Source organism: Dipodomys ordii, unplaced genomic scaffold, assembly GCF_000151885.1.
Source record: "Dipodomys ordii isolate 6190 unplaced genomic scaffold, Dord_2.0 Scaffold2, whole genome shotgun sequence".
Classification (NCBI taxonomy): Eukaryota; Metazoa; Chordata; class Mammalia; order Rodentia; family Heteromyidae; genus Dipodomys; species Dipodomys ordii.
In genome coordinates, this window is record NW_012267218.1 from 18,624,415 (window position 1) to 18,644,149 (window position 19,735).

Sequence of the window (19,735 nt, forward strand, 5' to 3'; positions counted from 1 at the left end):
CACATACAGAATACACATGTTCCCAGAAAAATTGTCCAAATAGAAACTTACACTAAAAGGAATATAACAAATGTATTTTTACTCAAATATAAAGAATGTAAAGAAAGAAAACAGGAAATCAGTTCACAAGACCTCAAGACTCCAAGAACAGCAATCTTTTACAGACATCAAGATTTAATCAACTTCATATATGCTGGGCCATTTAAGTTATCTAAAATCGTGCTTTCATATCTTTTAATAGTCCCATCTTTTTAAATGACAACCAAAATATAAAAAAAATCTTAACACATTGAAATATCAGATAAAGAGGAACACCTCTTTCCACATATAGTAGTAAAGGCTACCATTGTTGAGATTGCGCTTTTTACCCATGTCTTTAAGATATTTTTTTTCAATGTCAAATGTTCATGCAACTTACAAAGACCAGCAAGAGTAGATTTCTAAATCTAAACAGCTGATTGTATTTCATCTGTACAAAAGAAATTGGATATACCTGACCCTCTAAAGGACACACTTCATTTTCATGTGAATTATTAGTCTTCCTTTTATCTCTTGCTTTTTCACAGCTATGGCCACTCAACCAGTTTATCATTTTTCTGTACATTGTTTCCTCTTTACAAAACAGCAAAGAAAAAGACAACTGGAATATGAACCAAACAAACAGAAATGAACAAGTAGAAAGGAAATAACAGTTCTTAAAGCAGTATGTACATAGGTGGCTAAAGAATTTGACCAGCAAAAATGTAGTAAAATATGTAAACAAAATCTGAGAAGATTTTTTTCTTTAAATTCTCTTTGACACAGTTAACTGTGACAAAACTAAAACTCACACTTTCTTCACATTTTAAGGTTTACTTTTTTGTTGTTTTGTTATTTTCTTTTAAAATAACATTCTCATTCCACTTCAAGACTTTAACAGATTTCTGTGTCAGTCACCCATCAAACATACCATGATAAATATATCTGTATATATATTTATTTATATATATTATACTATTAAATTCCTTTTTGTGTGTCACAGCAGCTTTATTCATTTATTTACTTGTTTTTAAAAAACGATGGGTGAGAGAGGAGTGAGCAAATGGAGAGAAAGACTGAGAGAGAGTTATCCACATCGGGCCACAAAATTAAAATCACTATGAAAACCATTATCATGGTGGGGGCAGGGAAAGCACGCTTTTGTTTTTTTGTCGTGTCATATTTGGCTTCATGACCTTTTGTGGTTCTATCACAAGTTGAACTTCCATATCTGTTTTGATTATTCAACAGACTTTAGTAGTCTTTTTCTCTTTTATTTTTATACTTGCATGCACTTCAATCAGTTACAATCCAGCCTACCCCCTTCTTCCTTTCCCTTGGAAAGGCTTTGTTTAAGGTTTGGAGTTTGCCCATTCTTACAATTTGGGTTAACAGACAGGAACAATATTGTGAAGGAAAGCCAATAGCCTTGATAAAACGAGCCCCAAATCCAGCTGTTCAGGGTTTGGGTGACAAATTCTGAAATTAGATTCTGGGGGGACCAGCTTTGCAAATCAATATTGTCATCTATCACATGGGTTTTGCTATGTGTTCATCAAAGCATTCTGTTGGAAACAAACAACAGATTCTAGAGACACCACACCTGAAATGGAGAGTGAACACCATGGTAGCTTGTGAGTTCATATGGCAAAAGTCTCTCATACTTTTTGTTTTCTGAGTTTTGTTTTTCTCTTCTTCTTATGTCGAGTCACTGTCAAAAACAAAAATAAACAAAAACCCAATAGCTATTTTCCCCTCAGATCTTGAAAAGTTACACACAGACTGGCCAGAACCAGGTAAGAATTTTTTTGTTCTGTTTTGTTTTTGTTTATCTTATTTTTTTGCTGTTTTTAAACATTTTTTGTTTTTGTTTTTTACATAATTAAACAGAAAAAAAATACATCGTTACAGTCAAGCTTCACAAACATCATTACAGACTCACTTGGAGTTATGGAACAAGTAAGTCATGGAGTCTTCTACCTTTTGCAAAGGTCCTGCAGAGACGGAAGCCTTCAAGTTCAAGGACGCGGTGGGGTCACTAAGGCTTGCTCCAGGGCACAAACGTGTGTGTGTTTTATGTTACAGCAGAGCAGTAAGAATTTTTCTGTCTCAGAGCCATGGTTGGGCAATCACAGCTATGGCTGAGCGGTAGAGATAGATAGCTACATCTGTGTGTGTGTGTGTGTGTGTGTGTGTGTATGTGTGTGTGTGTGTCCTTTTAAAAATGGTTTTCCCACCATAGTCATGGTCTATGTACCCCATCTCAACAGTTGAGACAGTTCCGACACTGTGTTATCTTTCATTGTCCAAGGATTCGTCTGTGTATAAATAAATAATTCTGTGTGATCAGTGTTAGCACGGTTTACACGTAGTATTCTTTGTCCTTGTTTTTCTGTTTCTTGTGGCCGCTCTTGGAGCTGGCCTGCTTCTCCTTCATGAGAGTGCCATTGCTCTGGGCCGAGTTGCTGATGTAGTTACGCGTCTCGTCCACTTGGTAGGACCCCTCGTCCCTGTTCCTGTACTTGTACATGGCGTACAGGAGGATCAAGATGCAGAGGGCGGCAGCAGCCACAATGCCGACGACCATCCCTGTTGTACTGCTCGACTCCCGGATCACCTCTGAGGCCCCCGGGACCCGTCTGATTCCCGGCTCCGTGGGGTTTGCTGTGGGCACATTACGGAACATGGGGGAAGTAATTAGTGGGCTCTTCAGTTTGGTGCTGTCTAGCTCATAGGCAGTGGGCAACGGAAGCAAGACTATATCAGGCTGGGGTTTGAGATCACGGTTATTCATTTTGCCAGCTGGCAATTTGGGCACCATCCCAGACGAGGAGGAAGCTGTGAAGCGGATCAGCTCAGGGGACAAAGATGTGGTAGTAGTCCTACTAGTTTCCGAGACTTTGTTAGGTCTAAAGTCCTTGGATTCCCACTTGGGCGCATGTGCTTTGTAGCCACCTTCGAAGATTGAAGTGGAAAGACTCTTATCTGTTACCAAGGAGAAGGTGGTGTAAAAATCTTCATCATCAGTAGGGGGCAGGTTAGAGTCAAAGGTTTCCCCTGAGCCATACCCAGATATCACCAAGCCATCATCATCACAACCATCGCTGCCTTGGTCCGACAAGCAAGGTAACCCCGCCTCAGAGGTCATGGACAGGGAATCTTTGGTGGTCTCAATAATGGTGAGGAGGGGGCGGAAGGTAGGGGGGAGTGTAATGGAAGGCACACGAGTAGCAATAGCAGGGGTAGCTAAAGGGTCTTCTACAAGAAGAGGGAGAACTAATTCACCTCCTGGGATGGAAAAGAAAAAGAAAAACACAATTAGTACAGGTGCTGAGACCGATCCACAGACACTCTTGATGAATGCACTTCGTACCTTACAGCTCTGAAATCCTAATACAACCACCTGGATCCACGTAGGGATAGTTTTGGTTGTGACCTTCTCATTTGAGGCTGATTTAGTGCCTCTGAGAAGCCTCTGCCCACTCAAAAACTTGGAATCCTTAGAATGGGAGCGGGGATTGGACTGCTAAAGGTACTCTCAAGTAATTATTTAGACGGAGTTCAAATATGCTGCTTCCAGGACGTGCTTACGAGATAATGTCTTTCGATCAGTTATACCCTCACAGATGCTATCAAAGTGATGTGTGTGTGTGTGTGAATGCAATACATGTGTTGTGCGTTTAGTTTGTGGATTTGGGAATGTCCATTCCTTGTTACCTTCATGGGTTCCTATTAATTTGTTTCACAGATATTCTATGACCAAATCAAGATCAAACCATACAAAAGACTGTAGTATTTTCTTGTTATCACATTGATTTTATACTTCTTTTTGCAAACAGAAAAAAAAAGAAGACAAAAGAATTACTATATTCCTTGATTGCAGTCTTCATTTAGCATGAGCTAAGTGATGTGGGCTTCTAAAAATCTGAAAATACCCATCCATATATTTGATTATGCTTTTCCAGAATTTACCCTATTTATTAAGTGGCAACTTGCCTTGTAGTATCTAATCTGTTTTTATGCACTGCTTTTATGCTATATGTAATTAGATAAATCCATGAATTGCTGAAAACTGACATCATCGATTCAGAAATGTTGACTTAGAAAAGAAGTTTTTAAGGCAGTGATTCTTTACTAAAGTGGCAAACACAAATAGGTTTATCTACAGATTCTCATGAATGCATTTATAAACATATAAGCTGAGTCAAGAAACGAGGTTCAAAATAGTTCCTGAAATCACAATGCCTTGTGCATCATAGGTGCCAAAAAATATTCTACAAAGGTTACTTTTCACTTAAATATAAGGCCAAGATTCTTCACCTATGTCAAGCAAGAGAATCAAGGTATTTTTGTGTCTTTTTACAATGTTATTTTCCAAGCAGAGGTTCTCAGGAAATCATAGTTCACATCCCTTCACTGAATAGTCTCCAGAATAATAATTAAAAAAATCCAACTTAAACTTTAAAAAATTCCAACAATTCTCTACCAGGAATGTCATGATATTTCCCTCCCTAGTTGGGATATTGAGACGCTATTATGGATACTGGTGAAATCCTCTTCCTGAGTTGGGGCTCTAAGCTCTTCACTAGTATAAATGCCCTTGCCAGTGTTCTGTCCCTGGCAATGCATTTATTATTGTGAAGAAATGCCAAGTGTCTGAGCATCAGGTACCTGACAGTGGCTAAGATGTTCTCCTGTGTCAATGACAAAAGCTGCCAAGATTTAGCAGTGGCTCAATACTGCAGAGTTCTAGGGACATTCTAACGGGCAAAACTTTCAACCTACAGAGTCTTCTAGAATTCTTCCTGTAAAGATTCATTCTTAGAACTCTCACTCAACGAACCATACCATATAAACTTGGGTTATTTCCTGCAGCTCAGATGGAACCATTGCATGTAAATTGTTCATTCTTCTGCTGCACTAAGAGAGGAACTTCCTGAGGAGAAAGCCTCCAAAGCACTGGAGCAGACCCCTTGTGTTCATATCACAAGTACATATCTTGCCTTCCTATTTAGACAATGACATTGTGCTACTCAGAAAGATGATAATGTGTGTAATGTGCATCATCTCATAGGAAAAGGATAACAGAATTATATTGTTATCTGGTGCCTATGTATTACTCAGAAAGATGCTAGAGTATAATGTGTATCATTTGTAAGGGAAAGGACAACAGAATTTTTACTGTTATCTGTAGCTTACATAATAATTGTATTATATGTGGGGAAGTAAAACAAAAACCTTTCTGAGAATCTTAAGATGGCCTGTGGTCTCTACTCAGAGCTCAAGCATCTTTTCTAGGGATAAGAGTGTGAAGGGACTGAACAAAATGATCTTTATAGCATTGCCAGAGCATTGGACTTACTTTACTGGACCAGCATGCCTATTTTTCATTGTGAACATATATAATTCATATACCTCACGACTGAGTTAATGCATAATTCACACACTTTGGCTTGGTTTTATAAATGGGATTTGGAGCACAGTTCCCTAAAGGTAAGCAAGTCCTAAAACGAACCCCAGCCATTTTCCTTATTCCCCTACCAGAAAGGGGCTGGGGAGCAAAGAGTGGTTCATTGAAAGTAAAAACAGGGAAGTGTCTGAGAGACCAGCAGCAAAAAGACAGAGAGGTGAGGGCCAATAGAATCTGTGTGGAGGTTCTCTAGAGATTTCTTATCCAGCTTACAAGAACAAAGGTTGGGCATGTGAGTTCTCTCTTGGCTTTTAAACCTCACAGTTGTTTGTTCTGTATGATAATGACAAAAATGTATTCCAACTGGAGTAAGCAAAGAGGAAACTGGATTAAAGGATGAGACTAAACTGATTTTGAGGGAGAGGCAAAAGCCTTACCAAAAAATAATACAAATACAAACACAAATTGCTGGGTAGAAGCTGCATTCCCTTTAAGTGAGATTAAGATCGCTGTCTCTGTGATTACAAAGTGGTGTTCACTTGCAGTCTTAGTGTACCATCTGTAACACCCAAATGGAGTCTTTAATTTGCCTTTTTTCCTTGCATATTTTCTAAAGCTTCCCAGTGTCCTCCTTGCTTAAAATCTACAACATCCAGGAACAAGTCCCTTTTCTCCTTTCCTTTGGTAATCCTAAGCATTGAACAGCCTGGTGTAAGCATTTCAATGAATTTACAAACGAAATAAAACTATCTTTTCAGAAAGTTACAGAAAGAAGGTTCTGCAGTCTAATAATTTGTAGAGAGATTCTAAAAGGCTTCTATACTGATCTAGGTGTTGGTGCCTCACACCTGTAATCTTTGCTACTCATGAAGTTGAGCTCTGAGGATCATGGTTCAAAGTCAGCCCAGGCACGAAAGTCCATGAGACTTGTATCTCCAATTAACCACCAAAAAGTTGGAAGTGCATCTGTGGCTCAAGTGGTAGAGTGCAGCCTTGAGCAAGAATGCTCAGGGATAGTGCCTAGGCCCTGAGTTCAAGCCCAGAACTGGTACCAAAAAATTATATACTAAAATCTGTCAAAAGCATGAATTCTCCATTTTATATTGACATTAAAAAATACTAATCCTGATGAATGATTCTTAAAAAGATAAACAATGCCCTCTATTGGGAAAAGTTGAGCCTAAATTATGACAGTCTTGAATCCTTGGAATTCTTGATGCTTCAGGAACTCTCCTTTCTTGGCATCTCCAAGAGTTGAAAGCGTTCCTCTAGTTTAAAATAAACTTTACCTAGAATACAGGGATTATTACTATAAAGGAGATGGTAAAACAGGGGGAAATTTTTAGATAACTATATGAAAACTGAGTTGAAGTAGATCATTTTAATTTGGAATTCTCTAGGATTCAGGATGATCGAGTGTACACTCAGCCTTCTATGTCATGGGTTTCATATATAAGGGTTCAAGCAACAGTGGATAGAATATTAAACAAAGTGTATCTGTGCTTAAATATGTACACAATTTTCCTTGTTATTTGTAAGCAATGCTGTGTAAACTGCATATACATCCTATTAGTTGTTACAGGTAATCTAGAGAACATTTAAAGGATAAGGAACATGTGCATAGATTCTATGTAAGTACTCTTTCTCTCCTCCTCTCCCCTCACTTTCTCTCCCCTTCCTTCTCCTCACTTTGCCCTGCCTTGGCTCACCTAGTCCTGCCCTGTCCCTCCTCTCCTCTCTTCTCCCCTCTTCTCCTCTTCCCTCCCTTCTCTCCCCTTCTCTTTTGTCCCCTCCCTTCCCTTCCCTTCACTTTCCCTCCCCTCTGCTCCTCTTCCTTCCCCTTCTTCTCTCCTCCTCTCCCCTCTTCCCTCTCCTTTCCTCTCTTCTTTTCCTCTCCCCTCCCCTTTGCTCCCTCCCATCCTGTCTCCTCCACCCATTTTCCCTCCCTTCTCCTCTCTTCTTCCCTCCCCTCTCCTTTCCCTTTCCCCTCTCCTCTGTCTTCTCCCCTCCACTCACTTTCCTTCTCCTTCTCTCTCCTCCCCTTGCCTTTCTTTCCCTCTCTGATTGTTTCTTCTCCTCTCCCTTCTCTTCTATCTCCCTCCCCTCTCTTCCTTTTCCCTCCTCTCCCGTTCCTTCTCTTCCTCCCCTTTCCTTTCCTCTCTCTTCCCTCCTTTTCTCCTGGGACTTAAATGAACCTCCTGCCATGGCCTTCTTGGTATTTAAGACAGCAGGAGAATAATGCACCTGCCTTAAAATGCATTTCTATAAGGTACTTGGACATCTACATGCTGGTGTCTACCCCAGGAAATATTGTAGCAGCCAATAGTAATTAGTTCTCAATATTCAAAGACTATAGAGTCAGCCAGGTGTGTAGGCTCACAAAGTATTCACAGAATCAGTAAGTCAAAAATCATAAAGGTTACCGGTAAAGTGATACAAGACCTAGAGTACGCACAAATCAGAGATTCTTAAGCCATTCTCAGAATTCTTCTTTGGTTTAGAATAAGAACTATCTGTATTCTTAAAGTTGGCATTTTAAAATCAAGAATATATACATTTTAGACAAGATTGTGCTTTTCTTTAAACTAGAGAGATCACTAGGGATATAAAAGGTCTATTTTAGCCCTGAAGGCTGCCCTGCTTTTTGCTTTATGAGTGTATTTATAGATATATAATTCATGCCTCGGGGGCTGATATCTAGCAAAAGGGGCTCTCTGCCACCGAAAAAGACAGTGTATTAAAAATTGAATAGAACTCTGCTGAGCTGTGAGGATGTTATGGATGATGGCAAATGTAGTGGGTCACCTAAAAAACAGCCCAAGAGCAGCACAAAGTTTCAGTGTGGCTCTAGCCTTTGCATCTCTGGAGATAGTCAAGTCTGAAAGATGACCAAACCATTTTTAAAAATTAAAAAAAAAATACTGAATCTGAGCAGGGCAACTCTGGAGACCACACATGCTCCAACTCCTTGTCTTTCTATTGCTTCTACTGAGCTCTTTGCCTCACCCCTCATTTGCATTATTCGAATTCTCTGCTTGGAAAATCACATATAATGGTGAGACATTGTCCCTTTCTCCACTAAATTAGCTGCTATTCATTTAATAACTTGGTGCCATGGATGTGAGGACGTGGAGTACAGAACCATGATGAAGTTTATAAGAACAAATTTTGTCTTCATCCACCTTCAGAAAGATGTAGGCCTTGACAAAGATGGCCAGTACTTGGGGAAAAGAATAGACAAATGTCTCAACTTAGCCTCTTTCGTATTTTAACATGGTGAGATGTTCTAGGTAGAATTTCTTACCAAAGCTAATTGGTTTGATTTCTTATTAAGCTTGATTCTGAATATCTATAAGTTCTATGTTTTAACATGTGGCCATGAAAGAGGAGCTACAAACCATATATATATATATATATATATATATATATATATATATATATATATATAATCTATAGACTGGCATGTGAAATGGAGTTTTTCATTTGCTTATCAGTTAGTTACTTTACCTTGAAATCAGATTGAGGTTACCATTAGAACTCTGCATACTAGTCATAAATATGACTTTGGTTAAATTTCTTAAACTCCTAAGTAAAATAGAAATCATAACAAAAATCCAGCCTGTCTCAAACCAGTGCACTAGTAAGTATTTAGAACTGTGCTTAGTGATCCTCAGAAATGATAGTTATTCCTGTCATTGTTTTTATTAATACTTTGGACATAACAAACACTTAAATCTTGAGTCAAGTTTTTTTCTGTCCTATTTTAATGTAATGGTCTCATGTTAGTAGAGAAAAATTGCATGGATCTAGATTACTGAAGCGATTTTAAGCAAAATTTGTGGGATCAGTACAGATTTTGTATTTTTGAAAAAATATTCTGCCGTGATTGAATTGACCGCTGGACAGCACAAGTTTTTAATATAATTAGGTAAATTAACATGGTACTTAGGAAATTCTTAATTTTATGCTGGAGTATTTTCCAACAGGTCAAACAGCACAAAATCACATAATTGAGGCACAGAAAGCCCATTCATAGACGCTGTGGGCTGAGAAACATATCTGTTCTCCACCATTAGGTTTGATATTTCTATAACAATAATCTGTATATCTATAATTAAAGTACAGAAAAGTAACTGCTCTATTAAAACCATTTCAAAGTGCTTCTCGCCAATCTTCTGTTGCCTGAAATGCATATGAGAGCATTAACCCAAATGATGTGAAGGTCAAGGAGTATTTCAGTCTGAGAAGTGGAATCTTAACACCATTGTGGTACCTACCTGAGATTGTTTCTGGATAGAAGTGTACATACCAAAAGCATGTTCCAATTTTGACTTTCCTTTAAAGGCTTACCTGAGAAAATCCTTGACAGAAAGTGGCAACTATGAACTTTTAGGAAAGGAGAAGGAAAAGGTGGATTGGGGGAGAGAAAAAAGGGGAAAAGGGAGATAGGGAGAGAAGGAAACAGGGAGGGAAAGGAGAGAGAAAAGAGGTGTCTTCTCTTTTTGTGTGTATGTGTGTGTGCTTGTTCCATAAGCTAGTTTTGTACATTAGAAAGCATCAGTATTATAAGTACAATATTCTATAAACCCCTGGGATTTTTGATGTCATTATTCTCTGGAAAATTGATTTTGTAGCCTGTGGTGATAGTGATAGCATAATCCTGGATAACCAAACTGTACCATAATCACTTGAGAGTACTTTATTTCCCCTTTTCTGAAAGAAAATAAAATAAAGATTTATTTCCCTGAATATTTTCTAAGGATTAAGTGAAGAATGAAATTACCACCAATAATGCTTAGAGCTTACACAATTTTTGTTTTCTGAAGTACATCCCCTGTCTACCATGTGCTATAATGCATTTTAGTAATCAACTGTACAATAAACAATACAATCGAGGTTTTAAAGTTGGTGGTTAAAAAAGTTTAGGCAAAGAGGCATGTCATTCTACAGCAAAGTCTATATAGTCACTAATTCTCAAAGTAGAATTCACATTATTAGAAGCTATTCAGTGCAAAGCATAACAGCAAAAATTAAGCAAATAGACACAAATGAAATAAAATTATTTCATATAGTCAAGAATAAAATAACTTCATAGATAAAGTAAACTAAAGGCAAAGAGAGCCGATAACAGTAACAAGGCATTCACAATATAAAACACAAAGAAAAGTAAAAGCAAATTAAAAAAAAAACAACTAAGAACCATTTTTGGGAAAATAAGGAAAGAAATCATATCCACAGAGGCAAAATAATTGAAATTAAAAAAGGAGAGCATACCATATTAATTCATAGTCAACTTACATCAACAAATTGCCCGCATGTTTTTTGGCATGAAAGAAAAATTTACAAAAGAAAGTTGTGTAAGAATGCTCTTGGACAAATAGAATTGCCACATTCTTGTAACTTGTTTTTTGTTGTTGTTGTCGTTGTTGTTAATTCTTAAAACTTTTGAGCAAAATGTCTAATTCTTCAAATATAATAATTTACAACAGAGGGTGATACAGGGAGTCAACAACACATACATCCACACCACATAACATAAAAAGAAAAAAAAATCTGCACTTTTAAACAATTTTTTTACTTGCAGGGGGGTGGGTTGAGAGGGCATCAATTTGAATTAAAATAATTCCGATTGCTATGACTGAAAAATTAAAAAGAAAAAAAACTTTATAATTTGCCTTTTTAAAAAAATCTGTGAATCTTCAGGGTTCTGAATAAATTTCTGCAGGATTGTAGGTTTTCAGCTATAGATTTAATTATTACTTTTTTTGTCTTTTTGACAAATTTTAGATTTTCTTGAAGTTCTGAGGGATGGATGACAGCACATAAATTTTAACAATGCTAAAGAAAGGGAGGGTATGGGAAGGGAGGATGCAGAAAGGGGAGGGGAGGGTCTATGAGTGAACTACACAGGAGATGAAGATGATGGGAATAAATGTGTAAGTGAGTCGCCATGTCCATGTAAGGGCGGCACGGAGTGATCTAGCTGCATTAGAGCTTCTGGCTGTAAGGAAGGGATGGGCAATATACAAAAACAAATGAGCCTACACATGCCCATCTATGAAAATAAAGAACAGAACTCTAACACTGACAATCTCACACACCCTAAGCTGCAACTTCTTCAACATGCAATTACTTCAAAATTTATTACAGTTTCATTATTAGATTGTTCAATAATCAAATTAAAAAGTTAAATATATTTTTCCCTATTCAAACTAGCCAAAGTACATAAAATAATAATACTCATATTCATGATCAAAAGGTTAAAAGCAAAAAACAAAGAGACTAGATTAATGCATTCAAATTGAACAACTTCATCTGCAGCCACACAGCCCCATCTATAGTTGGGGGAGAGGGGTTTGAGGTCCACAAAGACTAATGAGAGACAGTACTGGGTAGATAGCCCAAATACTGACATACTACTTACTCCTGTGTTCATTTGATTTTTTTAAAAAAATCATCATTATCTTTAAGTAGTTTTACAAAGAAGATTCAATTGAACATATCAATTTATGAGTACAATGCATCTTGATCAATTCCACACCTTCCACCATTCTCCCCCATTTCCCTTGTTTAGAAATGGTATAATTCAAATGACGCATCAATCTTCTTCCTTAAGCCACCTATGTTGACAGTGAGACTGGCCAATTTGACAGAGGTGGATGTGGTTAATCTGCAGCTGAAGTTGTTCCACATTTAAAGAGGGAGTGGGGGGAAATTGCAGAAAACAATTCATAACTTTTTTTCTTATATGTTGGATAAAACCAAATCTAAAGATCTAGCAATTAAAAAGAAATACATTGATATATATATAAATATATATAGGTTGATAGAGATACAATACAAAAAGTACCTAGTTCCCAAACAAGAAGGGAGAAAATAACAAAAAAAATTAAAGAAAAAATATTGTACACATTTTCAGAGATGAACAACCAGATGCACACGTTGAGTAGGCACAGACAGAGCAGTCAGGGGACACTGTTTTTGTTGCTTTGTTTTGTTTTCTGGAAAATTTATTCCCCTTTTAGTGATGATAGCCAAAATTGAAAATAAATTTTGCATTTTCTTTAAAATATATTCTTTTGATCTTGCTTCTTTCGTTAAATAAAAAGGGCGTGCAGTCTGGATGTACGTCATAAGTAGACATTGAAAAGAGAAGAAAGTGGCTAGGCTGACAAATAGGTTATCTATTATCCTTTAATTTTAGGAATGTTAATCAAATCAACACATGCTTAAAGTAAGTTGCATTTAGGGAAAAGTAGAAAAACAGAGCAGGCAGCTAGGGATAGGGAGAGGTTAGCAAGACAAAACCAATTTGGGAGTGTTTTGTTTCATGCTTTTCCAGTAGGGGTCAAAGGACATCTCAAGGCTTCTTGCCAGTTGGAAGGAAGAGAGAAGAGAGATGGACAGAGATGGACAGAGAGAGAGAGAGAGAGAGAGAGAGAGAGAGAGAATGAATGTGTGTGTATGTGTGTAGAAGATTGATGTAGAGCATATAGCAACAATAATTGAAATATATATGAGTTCATGAGGTGTGCTTTAAGAAACTGACTACAAATTTACTCATATCTGATGAAGGCCCATTTTGTAAGGCATAGCAAGATTATAGTTAAAATTGCTTCATGGGAGTATTCTTGAGTTTTGTCAAATTGACAGAGTAGCATGAATGACAGGAGGATGTTAAAATAAATCTGACAGTTGCAGGAATAACCAATATTACTGTAATAATAGTGTCAAAACTTCTCACTGCTCCAAAGAAGATAGTACCAGTAACTTTAAATTATAGGAAAATCATGAAATGAATATGATTTGTTGAAGTACATTGGGGAAAACTTTGCATCTTTCAGAAGGTAACTGGAGAGATAGTGTTACATCAAATCTACATTGAGAAGGGTAGAATAGAGTGGGGGTGTGCAGCATGTATGGGAAGATTGAGAGGAAGAGACTTCAGAAAGAATAGAAGGAGAATGTTTAGAAATGGCCTCAGCCTCTACTAGAAGAGATCACTAGAGTTGTATCCATTGCTCTATCCCTGTGAGAACACTAATGTTCAACCAAGGACTGGGAAACCCGGGTAGGCAAACCACAAAGGCAAGACACTTGAGAGCCAATTCCAACCACTTCTAAGAACTCTTTTTGGGTGACTTTGACAAATCGTATAAAATTTGAAAATGAGTCCCAACTTTTGTCCCCTGTGAGACGCCCCTTTTATTATTTTATTCTAAAATAAATTGTAGTAATGTGTCCCCATGGGTCAGTCCGTACCAAGATTTTTTAGTCTCTGGTTTAATAATGTCAATCATTATTCTGGGAACTTCACAAAGTACAGCTGGAAAATTTTCGGAGGAAAGAAAATCCCAATTCATACAAGCAAGCAAAACCCTTGTTGCCAGTTAGTTGATCTTTTTTTCAGACCAATTATATATTTTTCACCTTGAATTTTTAGTCTGTGAAAAGACTTTCTGTTTATATAGTCTCATTAAGATATCAAATGACTTCTGGAAAACAAGTTCATTTGGGGACCATTCATATAGACTGGATTTGTTTCACAGACAACTGCTGAAGGCAAGTAGCAGAACTGCTGTATGTGTGAGACTTCAGAATAGGACATCTCCAGTGCATCAGAATGCTATATAAGAAGGTATGTTTGGAATATGATGCATTGGGAATCTGATTTCCCTGAAGTTGCTATTGAGTAATTTACCTATTTGAAAATTGTCTTGTTTAAAGCTCTTTCAAACAGGAGAGCAGTTGTATTTCAGAAATCACTAGTATGAACAATTGAGCCTGTCAAAGTTTAGGATTGTTACTTTGCAAATAGAATAATGTATAGTTTTTTTTAACCCATGGAAGCCATAGTTTCAAATGAAGCCAACACAATTTGGACACAGTACACATCCATATGTACAATATAAATCAACCATTAGTTCACACATCCAAAACTTCTTTGATCTCTAATATAAAATACAAATTGCTAGTAGTTGACAATCCTGCTGCAGCTCTATCATCATCTATAAGAAGTAGGGTTTTGTTATCAGTAGCGTGTGATTATATATATATATATATACATATATGCATATATGTGTATATATTTCTACTAACAATGAGAATGCACTTAGACTATATTTGCTATTAAGATTAAATAATATAATAATCTGAATTGAAATGGCATATGTGGATGTCACTATTTTTATCTCATTGCATTCTTAATGGAAAAATCTCACATTTACTGCATGTGCATTAAGGTGGAATTGCACTGGTTAGTATTCACTATGGAGAGTTTGCTTGCTTTGAAGAAATATGCTCCTGGGACACTTATGGACATTGCGCCCATAGATAGATAGAAGCCCATAGATAGCTTCAGGTAGCTCAGGTCACAAGTCCAGCCTCTTCCAACCTCAGTCCTGCCTGCTAGAAGACACTGGCTACCATGTGTATAGGCCATGTGTAGGAGGAACTTTCATTAAGTATTTAATTAAGACTTTATAGTTCTCATGGAATATAAGAGAGAAAAAGGAAGGAAGAGGGGCCAATCTGTGTACAATAATGAGGAAAACTTAAAAACCTAGAGAGGGGGCTGAGAAAGGATTAGGCAGAACAAATACCTAATAAATATTTTCAGTTTTCATTTCAGGTATTTAAAGTAATCCTTCAGTGACTTGTTCTCCTACTAAATATATAAAAGCATCTTCGTCAAGTCTACTTCTGTGTGTTTATGGGATGGAAATAGAGGTACTTCTGGGAGAATCAGTGAATCACATAAGGCCTTTGAACAAAAATGTTGATCTTGATGGAAGTGGAATCTTGGGAATATGTATGACTCTTATCCAGGTTGGAAAAAGATCCTAGCCTATACTATCAATGCTCACAACTTCTTCCCCCAGCTTAATGTAGTCAGAGAAGGGCTGATGGAACTCTTAACAAGCAAAAATGCTTAATACTTTTTAAAGAAAAATATTCCATTCAATATTCCTGTTCTAGTTCTTCCCTGACTGAATTTACAGACCTAATTACAGCAGATAGGAACAAAGAGAAACACAAAACTTCCATAATGGAATGGAGAAGCCAGAATACAATCAAGTCATTCACAACTATTTGTTTCTATAGTCATTTTAATATATATTGTTTCTATAGTAACTTGTTTCTACATTTGTTTCTCTATTAATGATCCATATTTTAAAAGACTTCATTTGTCCAACTTATAAAGATAAAAAAGAATGTATAAAATATTAAGAAAGTATTAATTTTGAAAATTGGTTTTGAATTGGTTTTGAAAATGTTTAGAGATTAGGACCTTAAATTAGTGGCTCTATTCAGTGCATTCACATAAGCTTTAGCTTGTGGCTAGAATTTAATTCCATAATTTCTGTTCTTCTTTGTGACCACTTCTTTGTGATCTCTGCTAACTCAATGCTATATGGTACTTAAATTGTTTTCTCCTTTGTCTCAACTAGACCCTAAACAACTTTAGGGGAAGGATGATGTCTTGCTTACCTGTAATTCTTTTCTATGACTATAATACTAGTGGCTATTCAAAAATTTATTGGACAAGTAAATGCATGAGTAAATAAATGAATGTATTCAATTGCCTACATTTTCACTCTCACACTAGCCTATAGCAATAGAAATTAGTAGAAAAGTAGGCAGTAAGGGAATGATGGCCTATCCGACTTGAAGATGGTAGGATAAGCTCATAAGCCAAAACGTACCTGATAATAAAATGAGGGGTAGGGGTTACAAAAGAAGAAGAAGGTAAGAAGGACAGAAGAATGAGTAAGTAAGGATTGGACACTAAAGCTTTGTCCCTGGGACCTTATAGGAAACAAAAAGTGGCACACCAAACAGAAAAGCCATCTTCCATGACTCCATTTCTTCCTATTTAACTACAAATCAACCAATCCCTGTAATGCAGGAGGCAGAGCAAGCCAGTTGAGATAGGTTGAAGTGCTGTTTCCCTGTTATATATCTATGGCACACGTTCTCTTTCTCTGCCATATTGCTTTCGAATAAATTTTTCTATCAACTTGTGTGTTTGAATCTTGCCTGAATTCTTCTTTTGCTGAATGCAAGAATCAGGGTCAATTTATCTGCTCTAGATTTCTGGGAACATATTTGGTGCATTGGCTAGGAAATCAGGGGTTAAGTATGTCTTTGTCTGACTGGAGGTCATGAAATGTTCACAAATAGTGGTTTTCATGAAGGCAATAAAATCTTTATCACCCCAATAACTCATTTGCTGCCCACAACAACAGTTAGTGGATGAGGAGTTTTGTAGTCAAGGATTGTATTATGTAGTAGCTGGTTAGAATTTTGAAAAAACTGGTTGATCTCTCTGAGATTATTTTATTCATGTGTGATATAAAAATTAATCTACCTCATAGGGGAGGCAATGATTTCATTTTGAATGCTGCTAAACTCCACAGAACTTCTAGCATGTTGCTTACTATTGTCATTAATGTCTATGAGCTACAAAATGAAGATTTCCTATTCCACAGAGGAGGTACATCCCAGACAATCGAGAACCATGTTAACTCCAAGTGTGATCTTTGGATTATATAAGCTCATCGTCTTTGAACTCAATACATTTGTTGTTACTGTAGAGATGGGGAGAGGGAAACTATAAAGGGAGAAATCTCATCAAATCTCAACATGGCCTTGAAACTATAGAGTAAAATGAGAACATCAAAGATTCAAGGACTAAGGTGGTATTCTAGCTCTTTTCTCCCCATAGGGTTAATACTGGTTAAGATACACAAAAGCACAAATCCATTTAAGAAATTGCCAGGAATTAATATTTCCTTTCATTTTGTTTTAATGCCAATATGCTATTAGTATAAGTAAGCCTTTCTTCATCCAGTGTAATAATAAGTTCCTTGATACACAGGTTAAATCTTTACATTTATTGTGTGTGTGTGTGTGTGTGTATGTGTGCGCGTGTGTGTGTTAATCTGTCTAGCATATGGTGGAGGCACAGAATAGCCTTTCAATATGTATTCTGTTGAATTGCACTACAAAAATAGAACAGCTTGGCAACATTTGGAGCTCTGTTTTGGGAACTTGGGATTTCTCAAAAAGCTATCCTGCCTGGCACTAATTTCTTTAATCAAGAGGGAATATCTCATAAAGTGTAACAAGAGAAAAAGCAATGAAAAAACACCAAACAAATAAAAAACAAAAAATAGCTTCGCAACTGTTGCCCTCTGCTTAGCCTCACTTCTCTGTGGATCTTAGGGCCGGAGTGGGGATGCCATCTATCCGGCGCCATCTTGAAGTGTGATGGATGATAGGGAATTGGGTTTAATTGGAGCCATCTTGGCTTCATGGTGGAGGCAGGTGATAGGCGAGCCTGAGTTCCTAGATGCAGGAGTGGGCACTTGGACTCTAAGGTTACTGAATCCGCCAATCTTGGGTCTTGAACTCTCAAACTCCCTGTGACCCTGCCCCCCCTGACATGACCCTATTTAGCCCCAGACCAGCTCAGATGCACAGTAAAAATCAGACCAAGTCACTTTCTTCCTACAAAAATAGTGTTTGTTTTTTTTCCCAAAAAAAGATTCTGTACTCTTATCCACCATGGAAGTCTCTTATAGTTAGCTCCCCGTCTCCAGTCTCATTCCCTAAGGCTTCCCTGGACTTAGAAGTCTCAGGCTCTGGCCATATGCTCTAGCTTCCCTTGCAGCAATATTCCTCCTTTCCTTGCTCACTGCCTGGCTAGTTCCTCCTGTTGACTCTGGTCTAACACATACTTTCCTTCCTCAGAGAGCCTTTTAGGACTTCCCTCAGAGTCCATTCATGACCTGCACATCATCTTGATGGTTCTATGTTTGTAATCTACTAGTAGATTCCTACCTATCAATTCATGCTTGCTACTCCACTGCTGAAACATTCGTTTCATGAAAGTAGAGGCTTTGTCTCCCAGGAGTAGAGTCTTTGTCTCATTGTCCATTGTCGTTAGTACAGTGTCAAGTGCACATAGTATGACTCAGAAATCACTTGACTGCTAAGAGTAGGAAGGATGCGACAAGTATCTTGAAAACAGGATATGATTCTCTTTTATCTTGCAGTCTTCTATAGGTGATAGCATGGTGTTTGGCCTGCAACAGGCACTGGGTTCATGTTTTGTAAACAAGTTGTTGAAGCATCAAAATTCTGTTTTGCTTTCTTTTCTTTTCCCCTTCTCTAAATCAGATGGGATTTCCCAGAGTTCTACTCAGCAATTGCAATGCAAATTGAACCTCTCATCCACAGCTGGCTCAGAATCCCTTTTGAAAAATACATCACTCTCTATCTCATTTTTGTTTCTATAAACTGGTGCTGGGATGTGTATTTAAAAACCCTGGCTTCCTTTGCAATACTGTAGGATACAAATGTTACATATTCACGGCATGTAGACAAAGAGTTGACTGATATTGACAACTATCTTCAGGCAGTGGAAGGAAGGGGCTAAACAAATTATTAATGGGAGGAATGGTGATGAGGGTAGTGAAAATGCACAGGATTATCTTTGCCTGCTGAGTTCCTGTAGTCGTCAGAAGAGTTTGACAACAATGGGACCTTTATTCTGAACTGGTACTATGATACTTTATGATGTGTTTATAGAGTGATAAATTATTCAAGAAGGCTTCCTTTGCTTCTGTTTTCTAAAAAAGTCATATTTTCTGTCATTATGACCTGAATTTTGACCATTTTCTTTATGATGGTATTTCTCCAGGCAGTAGTAATCTAGGCACTGCAAATCTATTGCCTGCCCTCTGCAGGATCCTTAACTTCTCTAAATTATCCATAACACTTATCATGAAATCACTTTTTTTGTTGTTTTTACTCTGTAATCTATCTTCATCGCAAAGAACATAGTATAGTAATCATAAAAATCTATAATAACAAGGTGCTTTTTAGTTAATGTACCAACAAAGACTGTGCCACCAAAGAGAAAATCTTGCCTAATATTCAGGCAACTGAAATAAAGATGATATATCCCTGTTTTTGTTTTTGTGCCAGTACTGGGGTTTAAACTCAGGGCCTGAGTACAGTCCCTTAGCTTTTTGGCCTCAGGCTGGTGTTCTACCACTTGAGCCACACCTCCACTTCTGGCCTTTTAGAGTTAAGATTCCCTTGGATTTCAAAAATTCATATGGAACAATAAAAGACCCCGAATAGCAAAAATGCTCCTCAATGGAAAGAACACTGCTGGAGGAATATCAATACCAAACTTCAAACTCTACTATAAAGCCATAGTAATCAAAACAGCTTGGTATTGGCATAAGAACAGACCTCAGGACCAATGGAATAGAATTGAAAACCCAGAAATGA

At 37.3% G+C, this 19,735-nt stretch overlaps 1 protein-coding gene across 8 annotated transcripts in view; it reads right to left on the minus strand.

The window, feature by feature from the left end:
- Nucleotides 1-2,223: 2,223 nt before the first annotated feature.
- Nrxn3 (neurexin 3) overlaps nucleotides 2,224-19,735 on the minus strand; it is a 1,505,050-nt gene continuing 1,487,538 nt past the window's right edge. For 4 of the 8 annotated variants that reach the window (XM_013014291.1, XM_013014284.1, XM_013014321.1 and 1 more), the window contains one exon: nucleotides 2,381-2,682. In XM_013014291.1, the coding sequence (XP_012869745.1) occupies nucleotides 2,381-2,682 (302 nt within the window). Of the gene's footprint in view, nucleotides 3,307-19,735 lie in introns of all 8 variants that reach the window. The other 4 variants (XM_013014269.1, XM_013014299.1, XM_013014277.1 and 1 more) reach the window with 2 other exon arrangements.